General features: G+C 48.1%; 1 protein-coding gene across 1 annotated transcript in view; it reads right to left on the bottom strand.

The window, feature by feature from the left end:
* NTN1 (netrin 1) overlaps window positions 1–17,687 on the bottom strand; it is a 247,906-nt gene that overhangs the window by 77,703 nt on the left and 152,516 nt on the right. Inside the window, exon 2 of the mRNA XM_007952342.1 lies at window positions 9,511–9,699. Within this exon, the coding sequence (XP_007950533.1) occupies window positions 9,511–9,699 (189 nt within the window). The remainder of the gene's footprint in view (window positions 1–9,510; window positions 9,700–17,687) is intronic.

Raw genomic sequence — 17,687 nt, 5'->3', positions numbered from 1 at the left:
TGCACTCTCCACTTCATATAGCTATCTAATATTTCAGCCTGTCCACCCATCTATCCACCCATATACCCGTGTTTGCCTTCACTGAGCACGTCGTATTATATGTGCAAAAGGGTTCATCTTTGTTGTCTGTACTTCCCACATAGCTCTCTAAGTCTTTCTCTTCCTCAATGCCTCAGTGGCTAATTTTTTCAAAGTAGATCAGCAAGCCTTTTTCCCAAAGTGCTTCTGGGGGACTCAAACTTCCAGTCTTTAAGTTATCTATACAGCATGTTAACCGTTTGCACCATTTGCCTTTTACAGACTGTCTTTTAAATGGAATCGTACAATAAGTAACCTTTTAAGACTGGTCTCTTTCCCTCAGCATAATGCATTTAAGATCATCCATGTTGTTGGGTGAATCAACAGTTCATTTATCTGTATTGCTGATAGACATTTGAGTTGTTTCCAGATTCTGGCAATTATGAATAATGTTGCTATAAACAGGTTTTTGCATGAATACAGGCAGTCCCCAGGTTACAAAAGAGATCTGTTCCTAAGTGTGTCTTTAAGCTGAATTTGTAGGTGAGTTGGAACAGGTGCATACGGTTCTTATTTAGCATTGGCACAGTGGTTAAAGCATTAGACTGCTTACCAAAAGGTTGGTGGTTCAAACCCACCAGCTGCTCTGTGGGAGAAAGATGAGGCAGTGTGCTTCCAAAAAGATTTATAGCCTTGGAAACTGTATGGAGAAGTTCTACTCTGTGCTCCAGGGTCACTATGAGTCAGAATTGACTTGATGGTGGTGGGTTAATGCAAGAAAAGGCTCAAAGCCTTTTCAATGACTTAAATGTTGCATGTGCAGCAAGTGAAGGTGATTGTGATGAAGAATTTGTTGCAAGTAGGGGTTGGTTCAATCATTTCAAAATGAGGGCATAACACTGCACTACATAACATTAAAGGGCAACTATGAATTGTCCACCAGCGCTTGGAAATGTCAGTACTTTTCATTTTACACATTCTAGTAGGTGTGGACTGGTGTCTTACTGTGGTTTTAATTTGCATGTCCCTAAGAACAAATGATGTTTCGTGTATTCATCTGCCATTCATAGATCTTTGGTGAAGTGCCTGGTCAAGTACTTTGCCCATTTCTAACTGTGTTGTTTATTTTCTTACTATTGAACTTTGAAAGTTCTTTATATATTCTGAAGTCTCTGAGTGTGACAAACGGTTCATGCACTGACCTGCTAACAAGCAGGTTGGAGACGAGTCCACCCAGAGGTACCTGGAAGAAAGGACTAAAGCTGAAACCAAACTCACTGCCATCACGTTGATTCCAATACACAGTGACCCCCACTGGGTTTCTAAGGCTGTAAATCTTTATGGAAGTAGACCACTTCATCTTTCTCCCATGGAACAGCCGGTGGGTTTGAACCACTGACCTTCTGATTAGCAGCTAAATGCCTTACCCACTTCACCACCCGAGCTCCTTGGAAGAAAGGCTCAGCCTGGAAGAAATCAGCCACTGAAATTCCTATGGAGCACAGTTCTGCTCTGACACCCATGGGGCCTCCATGAGTCAGATTCAACTCCACGGCAACTGGCTTAGATATTCCGGATTCAAGCCCTTTGTCCTACATATTGTTTGCAAAAACTTTTCTCCCCATCTGTGGTTTATCTTACAGAAGTAAGCCAGACAACGTCCCTCATGTCACTCCTCTTCTTAAAGTCCTCCAGTGGCTTCCACTGCTTTTAGAATCGAGCCCCACCTCTTCTCCAGGCCCAAGGAGCTGACCTTGCCCTCTCTCCAACTTCAGACACCCTCTCCCCATCTCGCCTCCCTTCAGACCAAGGGCCCACCAGGCCCTTCTGCTTCCAGACTTTCACGCTTGTTAGTCCCTCTGCCTAGAATGTTCCTCCCTCAGCTTCCTTATGGCTGTTTGATCCTCACACTCTGGCTCTTACCTCAAGTGCCCTCTCCTCAAAGGTCCTCCCTGACCAACTCATACAGCCTCTCTCCTTCCACCCTGTTTATTTCCTTCAGGTCACGTAACTCACTACAATCTATAACTATCTTCTTGATATTATTCTCTTCCTTCTTTATTGCCAACCTCCCACCAGTAAATAAGCAAGCCCCAAGAAAACATGTCTGTTTTCGTCACCACTGTAACCCCCGCAACACAGCATACAGAAGGTGCTCAATAATATCTGCTGAATCAATGAATAAACTGTCTCTTTACCAGTTTAGACATAACTCAGGGCAGAGCTGCTATCCTTTCCATGGGGAAAAACAGCCATTTCAATTAACTGTGCATCTGGAGGGAGGAGTGAGGGGGGCAAGCGGGAAAGATAATCCCCTCATAGCCTAGATCATCTGCAACCTCAACTACGTAACGCTCTCCACTCCTCAATCCTCCATGCTAATGAGCGCGAAAGGATAATGTAAATCCACAAATAATCCACACACTTCACGTCAGCTGTCCGTGTCAACCTCCTCCGCAGCCATGTTTTTTTCCCCTAGCAGTTGCTAACGAGGCACAAAAGAATAAATGTTTCAAGTTGCATGACCTCTCCTGTCCCCTGCCACTTTTGGATCAAGGTGCAGACAGCAGGAAGTGAAGGGGGTGGAGCCTGTAATCCCAGTCTGGGTTATTTGACCCTCAGTGATCTAGTTAACTAGAGTCTTCCTGCACCTGTTTCACAGCTGAGGCAAAAGCCACAGGTCATCCAGATGGTTCCCATAGTCAGACGCTGTGTGTATCTAGGTGTGCATGTGTCTGCGTCTCTCAGTCTGTGTGTATGGGGATGTGTGTGTGTCTGTGCGTGGAGGGGGTTATGTGTGTGGGTGCGTGTCTGTATATCTGTGTGTATTTACATGGGTGGTGTGTTTGTGTTTGTGCATGTGGTGATTGTATGTGTACACGTCCATAGGCGTGTGTGTATGTGTGGATGTCTGTATATGTGTGACATGTCTTTGTACATGCTTATGTGTGTATGCATGTGTGTGTGTCTACACAGGCTTGGGGTGGGGCAGAACTGGACACACCACTGTGTGAGGTGCCAGAGTGCCTGGGCCTTATATAGCAGGACAGTGGGGGGCAGCTCCAGCCTCTGCATCTGGCTTCATACCCCAGGCTGGTCAGGGAGCTACTCAGACACCACCTCGCCCTTCTCAGAGCCATGTTGGACTGTATAGCAACTCCGGCCCATTCCCACCTCTGCCGGAGCCTACAGGAGCAGCTGCAGGGCTCACATCTCTGCTGTCCAACTCATTTGTCATTTTTGTGCCAAAATGTGTACATCCTTTGTCAAGAGTATGCAACAGTGTGAGGGCAAATCCCCAGGCCCTGCCTGGTCCTGTGGGAAGCGCCTCAAAGTGCACACTATGACTGAGCCCCAATGAGAGGGGTCAGGTGGCAGTTCTCCCAAGCATGGGAATTGTCCCCATTTTGTGTCTATGCTGGCAATCAATGGTGGGACAGTATGGAATGGTTATTGCATTGTTTTCCTCTATCTGAATGAATAACAATAGCAAGTAACACTTAGGGAGGACGTGTGATGATAAAAGCCCAGAAACTTCTCCTACACCATCCTGTTTAGTCAGCACCATAACCTTAGGAGGCAGGCGGACCTGTTTATCATCTCCAGTTTCACGTGAGAAAACAGAGGCTCCCAGGAGTAGGTCATTTGCCCAGAAGTGGAACTTGAACTCTAGTCTGAGTAACTCCAAGTTGAAAAGCTATCCCCCCTGAGTCTGTTCACTGGGGCTGAGCTGTGCTCTCCTTGCAGCCACCACCCTCATGGCACTAGTTCCCAAGTGAAAGTGACCTCAGCACTCTGGCGCTGACCCTGGCTCCGCATTAACTGGGGGGAGCTCAAGGATCGGGAGGCTCTTCTGCTCAGTGCAAGGGGCCCCAGATCCTCTGGGACTGTCTCTGTGGGATCTAGGGGATGAGAGGGTCTCATGAGAGGGGATGAGGTGAAGAGACTGGATGATGCTCAGGGAGAGGAAGACCCTGGCCCCAGATGCCTAGGGACTGAGCCACAGGACTGGGCCCAGAGGATTCTGATTCAGAGCAGTGACAACGTGGGGTGAGTCTCTTCATTTGTGACGACCATGGAACAATACAACCTCCACTGATTTCCTGCTCTCCCAGCTTTTCCAGGTTATCAGATCAAACCCTTCACTGCTATGAGAAACGGTCCTGTTGTACCAGGGACCCGCAGAATTTTAAATATGCAAAAAGAGCATGCAAAATGTGGGGAGTCAAAGTTGGAGGGCCTTGGATATTCGAAATCTGGATATAATTTTACAGATGAAGAGACTGAAGTCTAGAGAGGTCATGTGACTTGCCTAACACCCTATAGGCTTTAACCATGGAGTCAAATCTGAAGAGCAAGGTATTGACTCAGACGTTCCCAAAGGTGCAGGGAAAAATGCCCCAACATAGGTGGCAGCTGGAGCTGCACTCCTCCACTGGGAATTTTTCTTCTAATTGCAGGGTCTGAGGCATTGCTTTCTTGCTTCCATGGCTTCTGGTCTTAATGGCACCATAATGGAGTCTATCCCTGCAGTCATGGTCTCTGTCCTCTAAGCTGGGAGCTGCTCCAGCCACTGAATACCCTCCTGCTTAAGACGACCAGGGCTTTTCTCTACAGCTCCAAAAAGTTATGAAGGCAATGGAAATGTGGCAAGCCTCCCAACATGAAAGGACCTTACTGAGGCTTTGAGGCTTTTCTAGGTTGTACTTGAACTACTTTGGAGTCAGGAAGGCCAGGCTGGGGAGTGTCAGGTATTTACCTGTGTTATATCTAAACCCTCAAATGACCAAATACATACATGCACATATATGCACACATGCACATGTACACCTCATACGTGAATGTGCACGCACCACACGTGCACACACATGCATGTATAGAGACACTTGCACACACATACACACATGCCCTCATGTACATACACATGTATACACATATGCATGCACACCATATACGCACATGCATGAGCATACCACACATACATGGGCATAAACCAGACACACACACACACACACACACTTAGATGTACATACACAATACAGTGTATGTACAGTGGTAAGTATCAGACCCTATGCCCTGATCTGGACCCTGTAATATCAGGCTGCACTAGCCAAGCTCCCAGCCCTGTCCCATAAGACTTAAAATTGTAAACATCCTGGTTTTCACCAACAGAGTCATAAAAACATTCAAATCCATTGCTAATAAATCTCTTCTCTCAAATCTCTTCCCTTTATCAACACCACCAAGAACAACTCAGTATCTTCCATTTCTTACTCTTCAACTATTGTGATTCTCAACCTTGGCTCTACGTTAGAATCAGCTGGGGAGCTTTTAAAATTACCAGTGCCCAGCTCTCACCTGGACTATGAAGTAAAGCTGGGGGCAGGGTTGGACTCCAGGTATCAGTATTTTTAAATCTCCCCAGTCAGTGTGCAGCCAGGACTGAGAACGACTGTGCAAGTTAGAGGCAAATGTGCTGACCACGCTATGAAGCGAAGGTCAAGACTGCAAGAATGAACAAGGCATGGGATGCTGCCACCAGGGTTCACGGAGCCACAGGAGGCGAGCTAGGGGCTCATGTCCTTCCCACCCCAACCCCCGGCAGATCTGCCAGAAGTAAGGGATGAGAGGGGAGCACACATTGGCAAAGACGAAGTCGGCAATCACATGCTACTGCCATTGACTGAATCTTCTTGGGACTCAGGCATCTTTTCATCCGCCTTCATTCTGCTCTGTTAACTGTAGACTTGAAGGGGGCAGGGCAGGGCAGGGCCTGCGAGAAGCAAGCTGCTCAGTGGGACGGAACGCGAGCCCTTCGTACAATGGGTCCTGGATGCAGTGGTTAATTTCTTCATTCTCATCGCAATTCAGCTCACGGGACACTCCTGGAATGTCTTTATCCATCACAGATGGTTTGGGAGGATGATAGATTAATATGGTTATCAATGGAGACATGGCTGAAATGGTTAAATGGCCACATCTTCAATGGCAGCTCTAAAGAAAAAGAGCCTCCAAAGTCCATAAAGAAGACAAATGGTAAACAAAACCTCTCTTTTGACAGATTCCAGGACGAGTATCATTCACAAACCATTCTGCGGAGAAAAGGGAGAATTTATCTCCTCTGACTTGGTATAGGAGGACGGCCCACGCCATAATGAGGCCTTCCCAGCGCTGTGAAATCATGCTGAATAGCCGGAGAGTGCAGCCGCCTGTTCCCTGGGCATGTTTATTACAGCCCTTTGTACGCGCCAGCACCGCCAGCCCCATTTGGGTATAAACTAGGGGAGAAAGAACCCAACAAATTTGTTGCTATGAAACTTCCTAACTGGGGGACTGCATACTAACGTTTGCAATCTAATGCCCTTGCTTCGAACTGTTCTTGTCTGGGTCCAGCCCAGCTCTAAACTTAACAAGGTCCTGAGCCAGCCAATCTCCAGCAGTGTATGGGTGGCCTCAGCCCCCACCCTGGCCTCCCAGGCTCTGGGAAGTCAGGAGGTAAAAACGGCCTGTGACCATTCCCAAGCATCATCAAGTCAACTGCCAACTTGAGTCCAGAGCCACTGCCAGTTGTCCCAGTTCCCCTGTGAAATTTATCTAAAACAGAGCAAAGAGGTACAGCTTTCACCTGAGGTCCTAAATGTGATTCCCTGAGGATAATCCAATGGAGCTCAGGCCTGGGCCTGCCCCATTTCCACAAGATTTTGGAAGGCTCTGAGAGAAAATCACCTTTACGATGGAAACCAAGATGCTGGAGCCAAAATTCTTCCACCAAAGGAGGCATTCCCTTAAACCATGTGGCCATGGAAAGGCACAGCAGAGGACATTGTGACGGAGAGTGATGGAGAGTCCCTGCCTGAAGATCTCCAGGGAACACATCCCCTGGCCAGAGTCTGACCTTCTCCAGTCAAGCTCTCAAAGTCTCTGTTAGGTAGGGAGTGTTCCCACATCCTCTAAGGTGGTGACATCAGAGCAAGGAAGAGCTGAAAGGGAAGATCTATAATTTTCAGGAGATGGCTTTCTTCACCAATCAGATGGCAGGACTTTTCAGGCCATTCTTTTTTTTTTTTAATCACCAATTAGATAGCAGGGCCTTTCAGGCAATGCTTTTCCTCACCCAATCAGTGTTGTCAGGTAGTATTTTTCTTCACCAATCAGGTGGCAGGAGCCTGGAAGTACTGTCTTTCCTCACCAGCCAGGTAGGACTGAGGGTCCCACCCTTTCCTGCAACATTTCTAGACAGAGATGCAGGGGTGTCCTGGAAAAACCCATCTTTAGGTTCTCCTCTCCTGTGGGTTCTTCTCCCAGCATTCCCACCAAAGCTGGGGCAGCTGCTGTCCAAGGATTGGGAAGGAAGATCCAGCCACCTAGGCTGGCCACAGCAGTTGAAGGAATAAAATAAGACCACATCCTCCCATGCCTGAATCTGTTCCTCTTGGAAACCAGCAAAAGGAAGCTGGCTACCTTGATGCTCAGACTTCTCTTTTCAACCAGCAGAGGCAGCCTGGAGTCCACAGATGTGGAAGGGGAGCTTGCTAGTCTCCTGGGAGCCACCCTAGTCATCTCCTGTTCATTTTGAATTGAAGGGCTTTCTCCTGGAGGAAAGACTGGGGACCTGGTTCTACTGGGAAAAGTGTCCCACACGCACAGGGCAGAGACGGGTGGGTGGTATGTGCAGGCGCACAGGGTCTCAGGCTTAGAAAGGCACACACTTGGTTTCAGCTCTGCTGTCACTATCTTCACATTCTTAATAATTTTGCACTGGGCCCCATGAAATATGTAGAGGGCCCTGCACACAAATGCTCTCCCCCTCTGGGTGGGCTTCTTGTTAAGAAGATGATACTCTGTTTCATCCAAAGGCTAAGCTAAGGGTTTATCTGCTGCAGCTCAGCCTTGTTGTTATTAGCTGTGGTCCAGCTGGCCCCCGACTCATGTCAACACGGTGCATAACAGAACAAAATGCTGCCTAGTCCTGTGCTGTCCATCATCAGTGGTCACTGGCATGTTTGCGTCCATTGTTGCAGCCCCTTTGCAGTGTCTTCCAACCCAGAGGGCTCATCTTCCAGCACTGTACTGGTCAGTCATCTGCTGTGATCCATAGGGTTTTCACTAACTAAATTTCAGAAGTAGATCACCAGACCTTTCTTCCTAGTCTTAGTCTAGAAGCTCCACTGAAACTTGCTCAAGCATCATAGGAACACCTAAGCTTCCGCTGATAGACAGGTGACAACCACACAGGGGGGGCCTTGGCCAGCAATCAAACCCAGGTCTCCTGCATGTAAGGCAAAAATTCTGCCACTCAATACCTGGGCGTAATTTTGTCCCAGCATGTATCCTGCCTATGTCAGCGTCTACATGACTCCAAGTCTTCATCCCCCATCCATGCTGGGTGTGGCCTAAGACCTCTCTGAGGTAAGTGCCATCTTGGGAAGTCATGCTCACAGCACGCCCTGGCCCTTGGCACATTTTGCACAGGAGAGCCCTGGCTCTTGGAATTCCCAAAAGCTGATGTGGGGTGGGAAGCCCCACTTCTCACACCTCCCCCCAAAAAACAAACAAACCCCAAACCCACTGCCAATAAGTTGATTCCAATTCATGGTGAGCCCGTGTGTTACAGAGAACTATTCCACAGGGTTTCCTGGTTGAAATCTTTAGAGGCATGTCAGCAGAACTTTCTTTGGCACCACCAGGTGGGTTTGAACAGCCAACCTTTAGGTTAGTGGTCAAGCACAAATTGTCTGCGCCACTCGGGGACCTTTCTCACCCCTCAACATCACCATACTCCCTGGCATTCCATCAGCGCCTCTGAGTCATCTGACCCTTGCTTCATTTTTGTTGGTGGGAGAAAAACAAACAGCAGAAAGTTAAAACATTAGTTAGTGCTTGCTTCAGTGAATGAAAATAGAGTCTCCCGTCTCCTTATAATTTTTTTGTCCTGAGAAGTAAACCTATTTGCAGATGGATTAAATGTTCCTTCTGCCACCCCATGCCCTGAAGCTGCCGACCTCACTGCAAGTGTGGGTGTCTGTGGGGAGGGGGGTTGCGCACACATCCAAAGAAGTATGTCTGCATGGGTTTGGTAAAAGAGAGTCCTTTGTCCCCACACTAAGCCTGGTGAACATGACTCCGGCTCCTCTGGTATGCAGCACACCTGTGCGGATGAGAAGCCCGTGAGGGGGAGGGGAAGTCGCAGCAGAGAGGCCGGAGCCCAGCACCCTCGCAGGTATCACACCTTCTCCTTTGAGCTGTTTCTCCATTGCCCCTTTGTTTTGGTTTGCACCTCCAAATACCAGGCCGGCTGTGTGGGTGTGGGTGTGGGTGTGGGTGTAATTGCTCAGTCTTCGTTGATCTGTATATGAGCTCCTACATGAGGACTAGCAAAAGGAAATAGAAATGGAGGAGGAGAGAGGAAACGGAAGGTGGAGTGGTGTTCACAAGGCCCCAGGGTTTGGGGGCAATGCCCAACCCCCTTGGCCAACCCCAAGCACCGCCTACCTTTGCAGGCCTTCCGGTGGGTGATGGGCTTGCCCATGTCACGGTAGTAGCCCTCCTTGCAGTAGTGGCAGTGGCGGCCAGCCGTATTGTGGCGGCAGTTGAGGCAGACGCCCCCGCTCTTGCGCCCTGAAAGTTTATAGAGCTCCATGTTGAAGCGACAGCGCCGGGCATGAAGGTTGCAGTTACAGGCTGCAGAGGAAGAGAGAGAGAGAGACCATCAGCAGGGACAAGGACACTGGAAGGGCAGGTACCCATGAGGGTCAAGTGACTGTCTCCCCTCTACTCACTCCTCCACTCCACTGCTGGACCTACTGAAGCAGTCTAGTTGTATTTGACTTTCACTATTGGCCTCAATTGGAAGAAACATTGGGCAATCTACTTCTGTAGTGATACTGCCTCAGAAACCCAAGGAGGGTGGCTATGAATTGAAATTGACTCTAGGGCAGTGAGTTTTTTTTGTTTGTTTGTTTTATTAGCCTCAATGGGGGCTCTGGTTGCGTAGCGCGTAAGTCATTTGACTGCTAACCAGAAGTCTGGTGGTTCAAACCCACCAGCCGTTCCTCAGAAGGAAGATTAGGCAATCTACTTCTGTAGTGATACCGCCTTGGAAACCCAAGGAGGAGTCGCTATGAGTTGGATCTGACTCGACGGCAGTGAGGTTTTTTTTTTTGGCTTCAACACCCATTTATTGAACAGTCAGCAGTACCTGAACCATACCTGTGCCTTCTGCTTCCCTCTCAAACGGAAATTATTAATTTACCTCAAACCTGTTAGTCCTCAGATGGGGGGGGCACACACACACACCTCAAAGATGAGAGGTGATGCTGGCACCATCCTTGTTACAAATACTACTTCCAAGGTGCTAGGGACTGAATTGTGTCCCCCTCAAAAATACACTGAAGTCCTAACCCCTAGTACCTATGAATGTGACCTTGTTTGGAAAAAAAGGTTTTTGAAGATGTTATCAGTTAAGTTAATGAGGTCATATTGGAGGAAGGTAGGTCCCACTCCAAAGAGGAAAAAAGGCATAGAAACTGACACGCAGACAGGGAGGACAGTGATGTGAAGAGGCATCTACACACCAAGGAACGTCAGGGCTGCCAGAAGCTGGGAGAGACAAGGAGGGAACCCCTAGAGTCTTCGGAAGGAACGCGGCCCTGCTGACATACTGAATTTCGACTTGTAGCCTCCAGATTATATGAAGAAGAACGTGGCATCAGGATTGGAGGAAGACTCCTTAACAACCTGCGATACACAGATGACACAACTTTGCTTGCTGAAAGTGAGGATGACTTGAAGCACTTACTGATGAAGATTAAAGACTACAGTCTGCAGTATGAATTACATCTCAATATAAAGGAAACAAAAACACTCACAACTGGTCCAATAAACAGCTTCATGATAAACAGAAAAAAGATTGAAGTTGTCAAGGACTTCATATTACTTGATTCTACAATCAACACCAATGGAAGCAACAGTCAAGACATCAGGCGACATACTGCATGGACAAATCTGCTGCAAAAGACCTCTTTCAAGTGCTGAAGAGCCAAGATGTCTCCTTGAGCACTAAGGTGTGCCTAACCCAAGCCATGGTATTTTCAATTGCCTCATATGCATGCAAGAGCTGGACAATGAATAAGGAAGACCAAAGAAGGCTTGATGCTTTTGAGTTGTGGTGTTGGTGAAGAATGCTAAGAGTACCACAGTCTGTTAAAAGGACTAACACATCTGTCCTAGAAGAGGTGCATTTGGAATGCTCCTTAGAATAGAGAATGACCAGACTTCGTCTTACCTACTTTGGTTATATTGTCAGAAGGAACCATTCCCTGGAGAAGGATATCAAGCTTGGTAAGGTGGAGGGTCAACGAAGAAGGGGAAGGCCCTCAACAAGGTGGATTGACACAGTGGCTGCAATGATGGGCTCAGGTTTAGCAAGAATTGTGAGGCTGACACAAGACGGGGCAGTGTTTCATTCTGCTGTGCGTAGGGTTGCTATGCTATGACTCAATGGCACCTAGTAACAACAAAGCCTCCAGAACTGTGAGACGATACATTTCTGTCACTTAGGGCCACCCCCTTTGTGGTACTTTGTTACAGCAGCCCTAGGAAACCAATACACAAGGCATTTAGCTCTACCCTTGTGTACACTCCTCACTTCTTTGAGGCTTAGGCCATGAGACTATACTCCCTTCTCCCTCCTGCTCACCCACTGAGGCCTCTGGCACCATCAGCACCATCTTCCCTTCCAACATCAACTTGGAACGATTTTCCCACCACGTGGATGCCCATCCAATGCCTGGCTCTGGTCTCTGTCCTTCTCAGCACCACACTCTTCTGGTTTCTGATGGTGTCCCTCCCTTCTGGAGTCCCTAGTGGTGCAAATGGTCAACACACTTGGCTGATAACCAAAATGCTGGATGTCTGTGTCCACCTAGAGGTACCTTGGAAGAAAGGCCTGGCAATTTGCTTCCAAAAGGTCCATCTTGAAAACTCTGTGGAGCACAGTTATACTCTGCACACTCGGTCACCATGAGTCAGAATCAAGTCAACGGTAACTAACAACAATAAATGTGATGAAACATTTGCCATTTCAACATTCTTCACACATAAAATTCAGCGATGTTAACTGTGTTCATCATGTTGTCTGTCCAACTATCACCATTATCTGTTTCCAAGTATTTCCGTCACCCTTAACCAAAGCTCAGTGCACCAAACCTTTTTAGGTCCTAAAAGTGCTATGTGTAAGGACCCCTCACCCATCCCCTTGTGGCTGTGCACATGATGTTCCTTTCCTCCTGGAACTCCCTTCTCCCCACCATCCTCTTCACCTGGACTCATCCTTCTCATCCTCCAATGTTGGTTTCAATGTCACTGCCCAGCCCCACCCTGCCAGCCTCACTTGTTTACCTCAGCCATGGGGTCCCCAGACACCCAGCATGGGACTGGCATAGGGCCTCATCTAGCGCCTTTCTGTGGTTGTACAGTCTCTTTGGCTCACCCTGGCTGCTCACAGCTACCCTGTATCTGGTTGGTTACCTGCCTGGTTACCTGCCTAGTTACCTGCCCATCTTCCTTGCACTTCAAACTCCAGGTAAGTCCAGCTTTTGTCTGCCCTGACCCTGCCCACTCTGCAACATGGTTTGCCCTGTTTTTATTTTAAGTTTGTTTTCAAAGTCACATTTTATTTCATTTATAAAGAAATACAAACTTAATCCCCTAAGCTTGAAAAACAAAAGTATAAACATTAAAAAAAAAGTCACATCCTATTTCCACCAACCACTGCCGACCCTGAGGTCTTTCCTTCAGGCCTGGATTAACTGTGATCCTCTGTGAAGCTCCTGGTTCTTTCTCACTAAAATACTTGGACATCTAGTTTTGCAGCCTGCCTTTCCATCATGACGAACATTTGTGAATGTCAAATAACACTCTTCATGATTCTTAAAGGTTGTCTAGTACCCCACTGTGTAGTTATACATTGTGGGCTCCTGGGAGTCCATTGGATGCATTTAAAATTACTTAAGATTGTGCGTCAACTTGGATGAGCCTGGTTTTGAGTGGCTGGGCAGCTGGATGTTGTTATTCTCGTGATGAAATTGGTAATCAGCTCCATGGTGTTATCTACCGGAGCAGCTGAGTAGCTGCCTTAGGGCTGTGGTTACCTTCCAGTATATAAGAAGTTTTGAGAAGGGTCTCAGCAGCTTTTTGGCACACTCAGACCGTGCATGTAGCCGAGTCTTCATTCAGCAGCCTGCCATGTTTCCTGTCAATCTTGGGACTGTCTCTGGACTTGAACTAGTGGCCTTCTGTGTTGTTTAGTAATGTTAGGACTATGTCATTTTGCTTGTCGACCTTGAGCTTGTTCACCTCAGCAGCCAGCATCTGCCTGAATGAAGAGACGCCTCCAGCTTCAGGACGCCTGGAGCAAGAGTTAGAGGTGAAACCCAAGGTCGAACGAAGGGCCTTCACCCAGCCCCTACAGCTGGCACTTTGAACTTGGACTTCTAGCCTCCAAAACTGTAAGAGAATAAACCTGTTTGCTCAAGCCATCCCATTTGTGGTACATTTCTGTTAGAAGAGCACAAAGTAACCAAAACAGCTTCCCAGGAGGCAGCGATAGAATTCTCGCCTTTCCTGTGATAGGTCTGGGTTCGATTCCAGGCCAGCTACCCCACTGCAGCCACCACTCATGTGTCACTGGAGGCTTGTGTACTGCTATGAGGCTGAACATGTTGCAGCAGAGCTTCCAGACTAAGACAGACTAGGAAGAAAGGCCTAATGATTTACTTTCAAAAGTCAACCAATGAAAACCCTGCAAATCACAACAGTCAGGTTCCATTATGCGTGAGGTCATCATAAGTTGGAGGGCAACTTGACAGGAGCTGACAACAACAACAACAGAGCCGGCAATTAGGTTGTTTCCAGCTTTCTACTATTGGTAAAGGCACTCTAGGAGCTCTGGTAGCATAGTGGCTAAGGCACTTGACTGCTCAGCTGAAGGCGGTTTAAACCCAGCAGCCACTCCTCGGAAGGAAGATGGGGCAATCTACTTCCGTAGTGATACTGCCTCGGAAACCCAAGGAGGGGTCGCTATGAGTCGGGGCCAACTCGACGGCACACAACAACAACAACAAAGGCACTGTGGTGGTGCCATGGTGAAAGCATTGAGCTACTAACCAAAAGGTTTCAAGCCCCCCAGCTGCCCTGCAGGAGAAAGATGGGGGCTTCTGCTTTTATAAAGATTTATGGCCTTGGGAACCCAATGGGGGTCTCTATAAGTCAGAATCAACTTGATAGCAGTCAATTTGTTTTTTCTTTTTTTGGTTTTGAGTGTTCTTATATACGACAGATAAAAACCATTTGTCTTTTCTACCATATAAGCTGCAAACATTTTAATCAGTTTCATATTTATTATTTTTATTTGTGACTTTAAAAATCACTTTCCTCTTTAGTAGATACACTCCATGGAGAGAACAATCATGGGAGAAAGAAGGGCTGCTTATGCACAGGGAGACAGCTCAGGGGGCAGAAGTGCATGGAGGGATGGACCCAGGGAAGAGGTAATTATTGGAAAGAAGTGGGAGGGGAGCGTTGCATTGGGGTAAATTGTAGTCAATGTCATGAGACAAAGCGTATGTGAACTGCTGTATGGAAAGTGAATTTGCTCTGTAAACTTTCACCTAAATCACAATTAAAAAAAAAAAAAAAAGAATCAGTTAAAAAAAAAATCACTTGCCTCTTTAATTTTTCTAACATTATGCTAAGCTTCTTTAAATGCTCTTCTGAGAGTCATCATCCAAATTTCTCACTTGTTAGTCATTTCACAAGTAGGGTTGAATGTGGCATTAGAGAAGGCACCATGTGAGTATATGAGAGTCTCAGCTCACGCCCTGAAGCCCGGATGCAGTTAGAAGCCAAAGTAGGCCAGAGAATATCTCCCAAGAGTCTCATCAAGGGTTTCTCGGCACCTCCAGCCCTTGGAGCTGAGGTCAGCCAGTTACAAAGAAAGACCCTTCCGATGCAGCCTGCCGTCTGGCACAAAGGATGTACCACATTCATTATCTCTTTGGGTTCACCCAGATAGACAAGAGGTGTGCTGGTGAAGTTTGTGTGTCAACTCGGCTGGGCCTGGTTGAGTGGCTGAGCAGCTGGTGGTAGTTATTCCCCATGATGAGAATGGCAATCAACTCCATGGTGGGATCTACCACAAGCATCTGAGTAGCTGCTTTGGGCATATGGTCTGCTTCCTGTATATAAGAAGCAGCTTTGGGAATGGTCTCTAGCATATGGCACACTTGGACCCTGCATGTAGCCGAGTCATTGTTCAACAGCCTCTGCCATGCTCTGCCGACTTTGGGACTTACAATGGACTTCAATTAATGGCCTGCCGTGTGGTTTGGTAACATCGGGACTGTGCCTTTTTTTACTTTCAACCTTGGGCTTGTCCACCTCAGCAGCCAGCAGCTGTCTGAGTGAAGAAACACCCCTACCTTCACTGGGCCAGGAGCAGGAGGCAGAGCTGGACCCCAAGGTTGAGGGGCTTTCACCCAGCCCCTAGAACCCGGCACTCTGAACTCAGACTTGAAGTCTCCAAATTGTAAGAGTAAACTCCTGTTTGTTAAGGCCATCCCATTGGTGGTGTATACTTGTCAGAGCGGCACTAGGGAACCAGAACAAGGGGGATGGTGTCTGTGTGTGTGTGTGTGTGTGTGTGTGTCTGCAGATGCTTGGAGAGGTTAAATAACCAGTCCAGCCTAGGACAACGGAGCCAATAACTGAGGGGCTATGGTAGGGTGGCCACAAGACAAGAAGAGCCCAGGTCTTCTGCTCCTGGTCCACTGCCCCAGCAAAAAGGACCCGTATCACCAGAAGTCACAGCTGGGCCTGGACTACAGCCAGAATCTGGATCTTTCCTATAAGCATGAGTTGGAGTGCTTGGCATACCTGCCTGGGGCAGGGACCTGGAAGGATCACCCAATCTTACTTCCTCAGGGCTCCCTTGTATAAAAGGCAACCCCAGGAGCAGCATCTTCTGGTCCTTCTTGGAGGCAGATGGTACCCATCTCCTCCTCTGTCAGGCCTGCATCCCCCAGTGTGCTGGGCCCAGCCTCTGAGTCCCCCTTCCCCACTCACCCCAAAGGGAAAGCCAGCGCTGGGATCTCTCTTCCATATGTACCTTACATCAGCAAAGGGCTCTTCCCAAACAACTGGTCACACAAAAGGAAACTCAGAAGCTGAACATCAAAAGCCAGGGCTGCCTTCCCTCCTCCCTTCTTTCTTGGATCTGTCAAGGGGACATCAAGTGGCAAATGTCCACACTCAGACTTCTGCAGAGTATTTTATGGCTTGTTTTCTTTTCTCTTTGTTTTATTTTCTCAACACAAATGGAAAAATACATTGGGCAAAGCAGCTCCCATCTGGACCCGTCAGCTGCACACAGAGGTGTCACCCAGCTCCTGGCTTGTTCCCAGCCCCTTCTTCATAGACACCTTAATCCCTCGTGCCTTCCTGTTTATCTCCTGCTTCTCTCAGAGGCAAAAATATTCGGTATTAGTTTCATTATCAGATTTCAAGTGAGGAAGGAAAGGGCAGCTTTGTGAGAACAGAGAGGTCAAGTGGCTAAGCTTGCTCGGCGGCCACTGCTTAGGCCCAGGCCGGAGCTGAGGGGCTGGGAGTGAGGGGAGGGCAGAGCAACGGCTAAGGGACCAGCATGGGGCCAGGATAAGGAGCCATACTTGGGAATCAGCTAGGATGGATTCCAGACCTAGGGGTGTAACAAGGAGCAGGGAGGCAGGAGGAGGGGCAGCCTCCCTACCCCACTCCCCACCCAAAAAACAATGAGAGGGACCCATTGAAAAGGGCCCCTACGTCCTATTCTAATATATGCATATCACCAACCCTGAGCTCCCATCATTCCTTGAGTTTTCTGAGTCTCCCCCACTAACCTGACATTACCCAACCATCTGCTACTCTCAGGTCGGTTCAATTCAACACACATTTGCATCCCTGGGTAATATAAACGGTTAACACACTCAGCTGGTAACCAAAAGGTTGTGAGTTCCAGTCTACCCAGAGGAGCCAGAGAAGAAAGGCCTGGCAATCTACTTCCAAAATCTCATCCAGTGAAAACCTTATGGAGCACAGTTCTACTCTGACACACCTGGGATCACCACGAGTCAGAATGAACTTGACGGCAACAGGCGTCTGGTGGGAGCCAGGTGCCAGGCACCATGCCGCCACATGCTGACAGCACTCTCTGAACTCTCCACGGGCCCCATCTAAGAGGGGGCAGAGGAGCACTCCCGTTAGCAAGCCCTACACAAAGTGGGACGCGTGCTCTCAGGCAACTGGGGTGGCTCCTCGAGGGCAAAGACTGTGTTTCTCCTTTTATCCTGGACACTCAACCCAGAGCAACCTCAGTAAATTTTTGTTGCACAAATGAAGGAGAAAGAGAGCAAAAGCAAGCGAGAGCATGTGAGTGAGAGAGAAGATCAGACAGAAAGATAGCTGAATGGGTGGGTGGGTGGTGGGTGGGTGAATGGATGGATGAATGGATAGGAGGAAGGAAGGAAGGTTAGGTAAGTCGACAGACAAGACAGGAAGGACAGATGGAATGGACAGAAGTATTTAATGCCTAAACCACACTCTGACAACTCATAGTGACGCCTCCTTGGGTTTCC

The sequence above is a fragment of the Orycteropus afer genome, unplaced genomic scaffold, assembly GCF_000298275.1.
Source record: "Orycteropus afer afer isolate SDZICR_OR568_19922 unplaced genomic scaffold, OryAfe1.0 scaffold00330, whole genome shotgun sequence".
NCBI lineage: Eukaryota > Metazoa > Chordata > Mammalia > Tubulidentata > Orycteropodidae > Orycteropus > Orycteropus afer.
The sequence above is the reverse complement of the archived record's forward strand: the minus strand, read 5'-3'. Positions and strand labels throughout refer to the sequence as shown.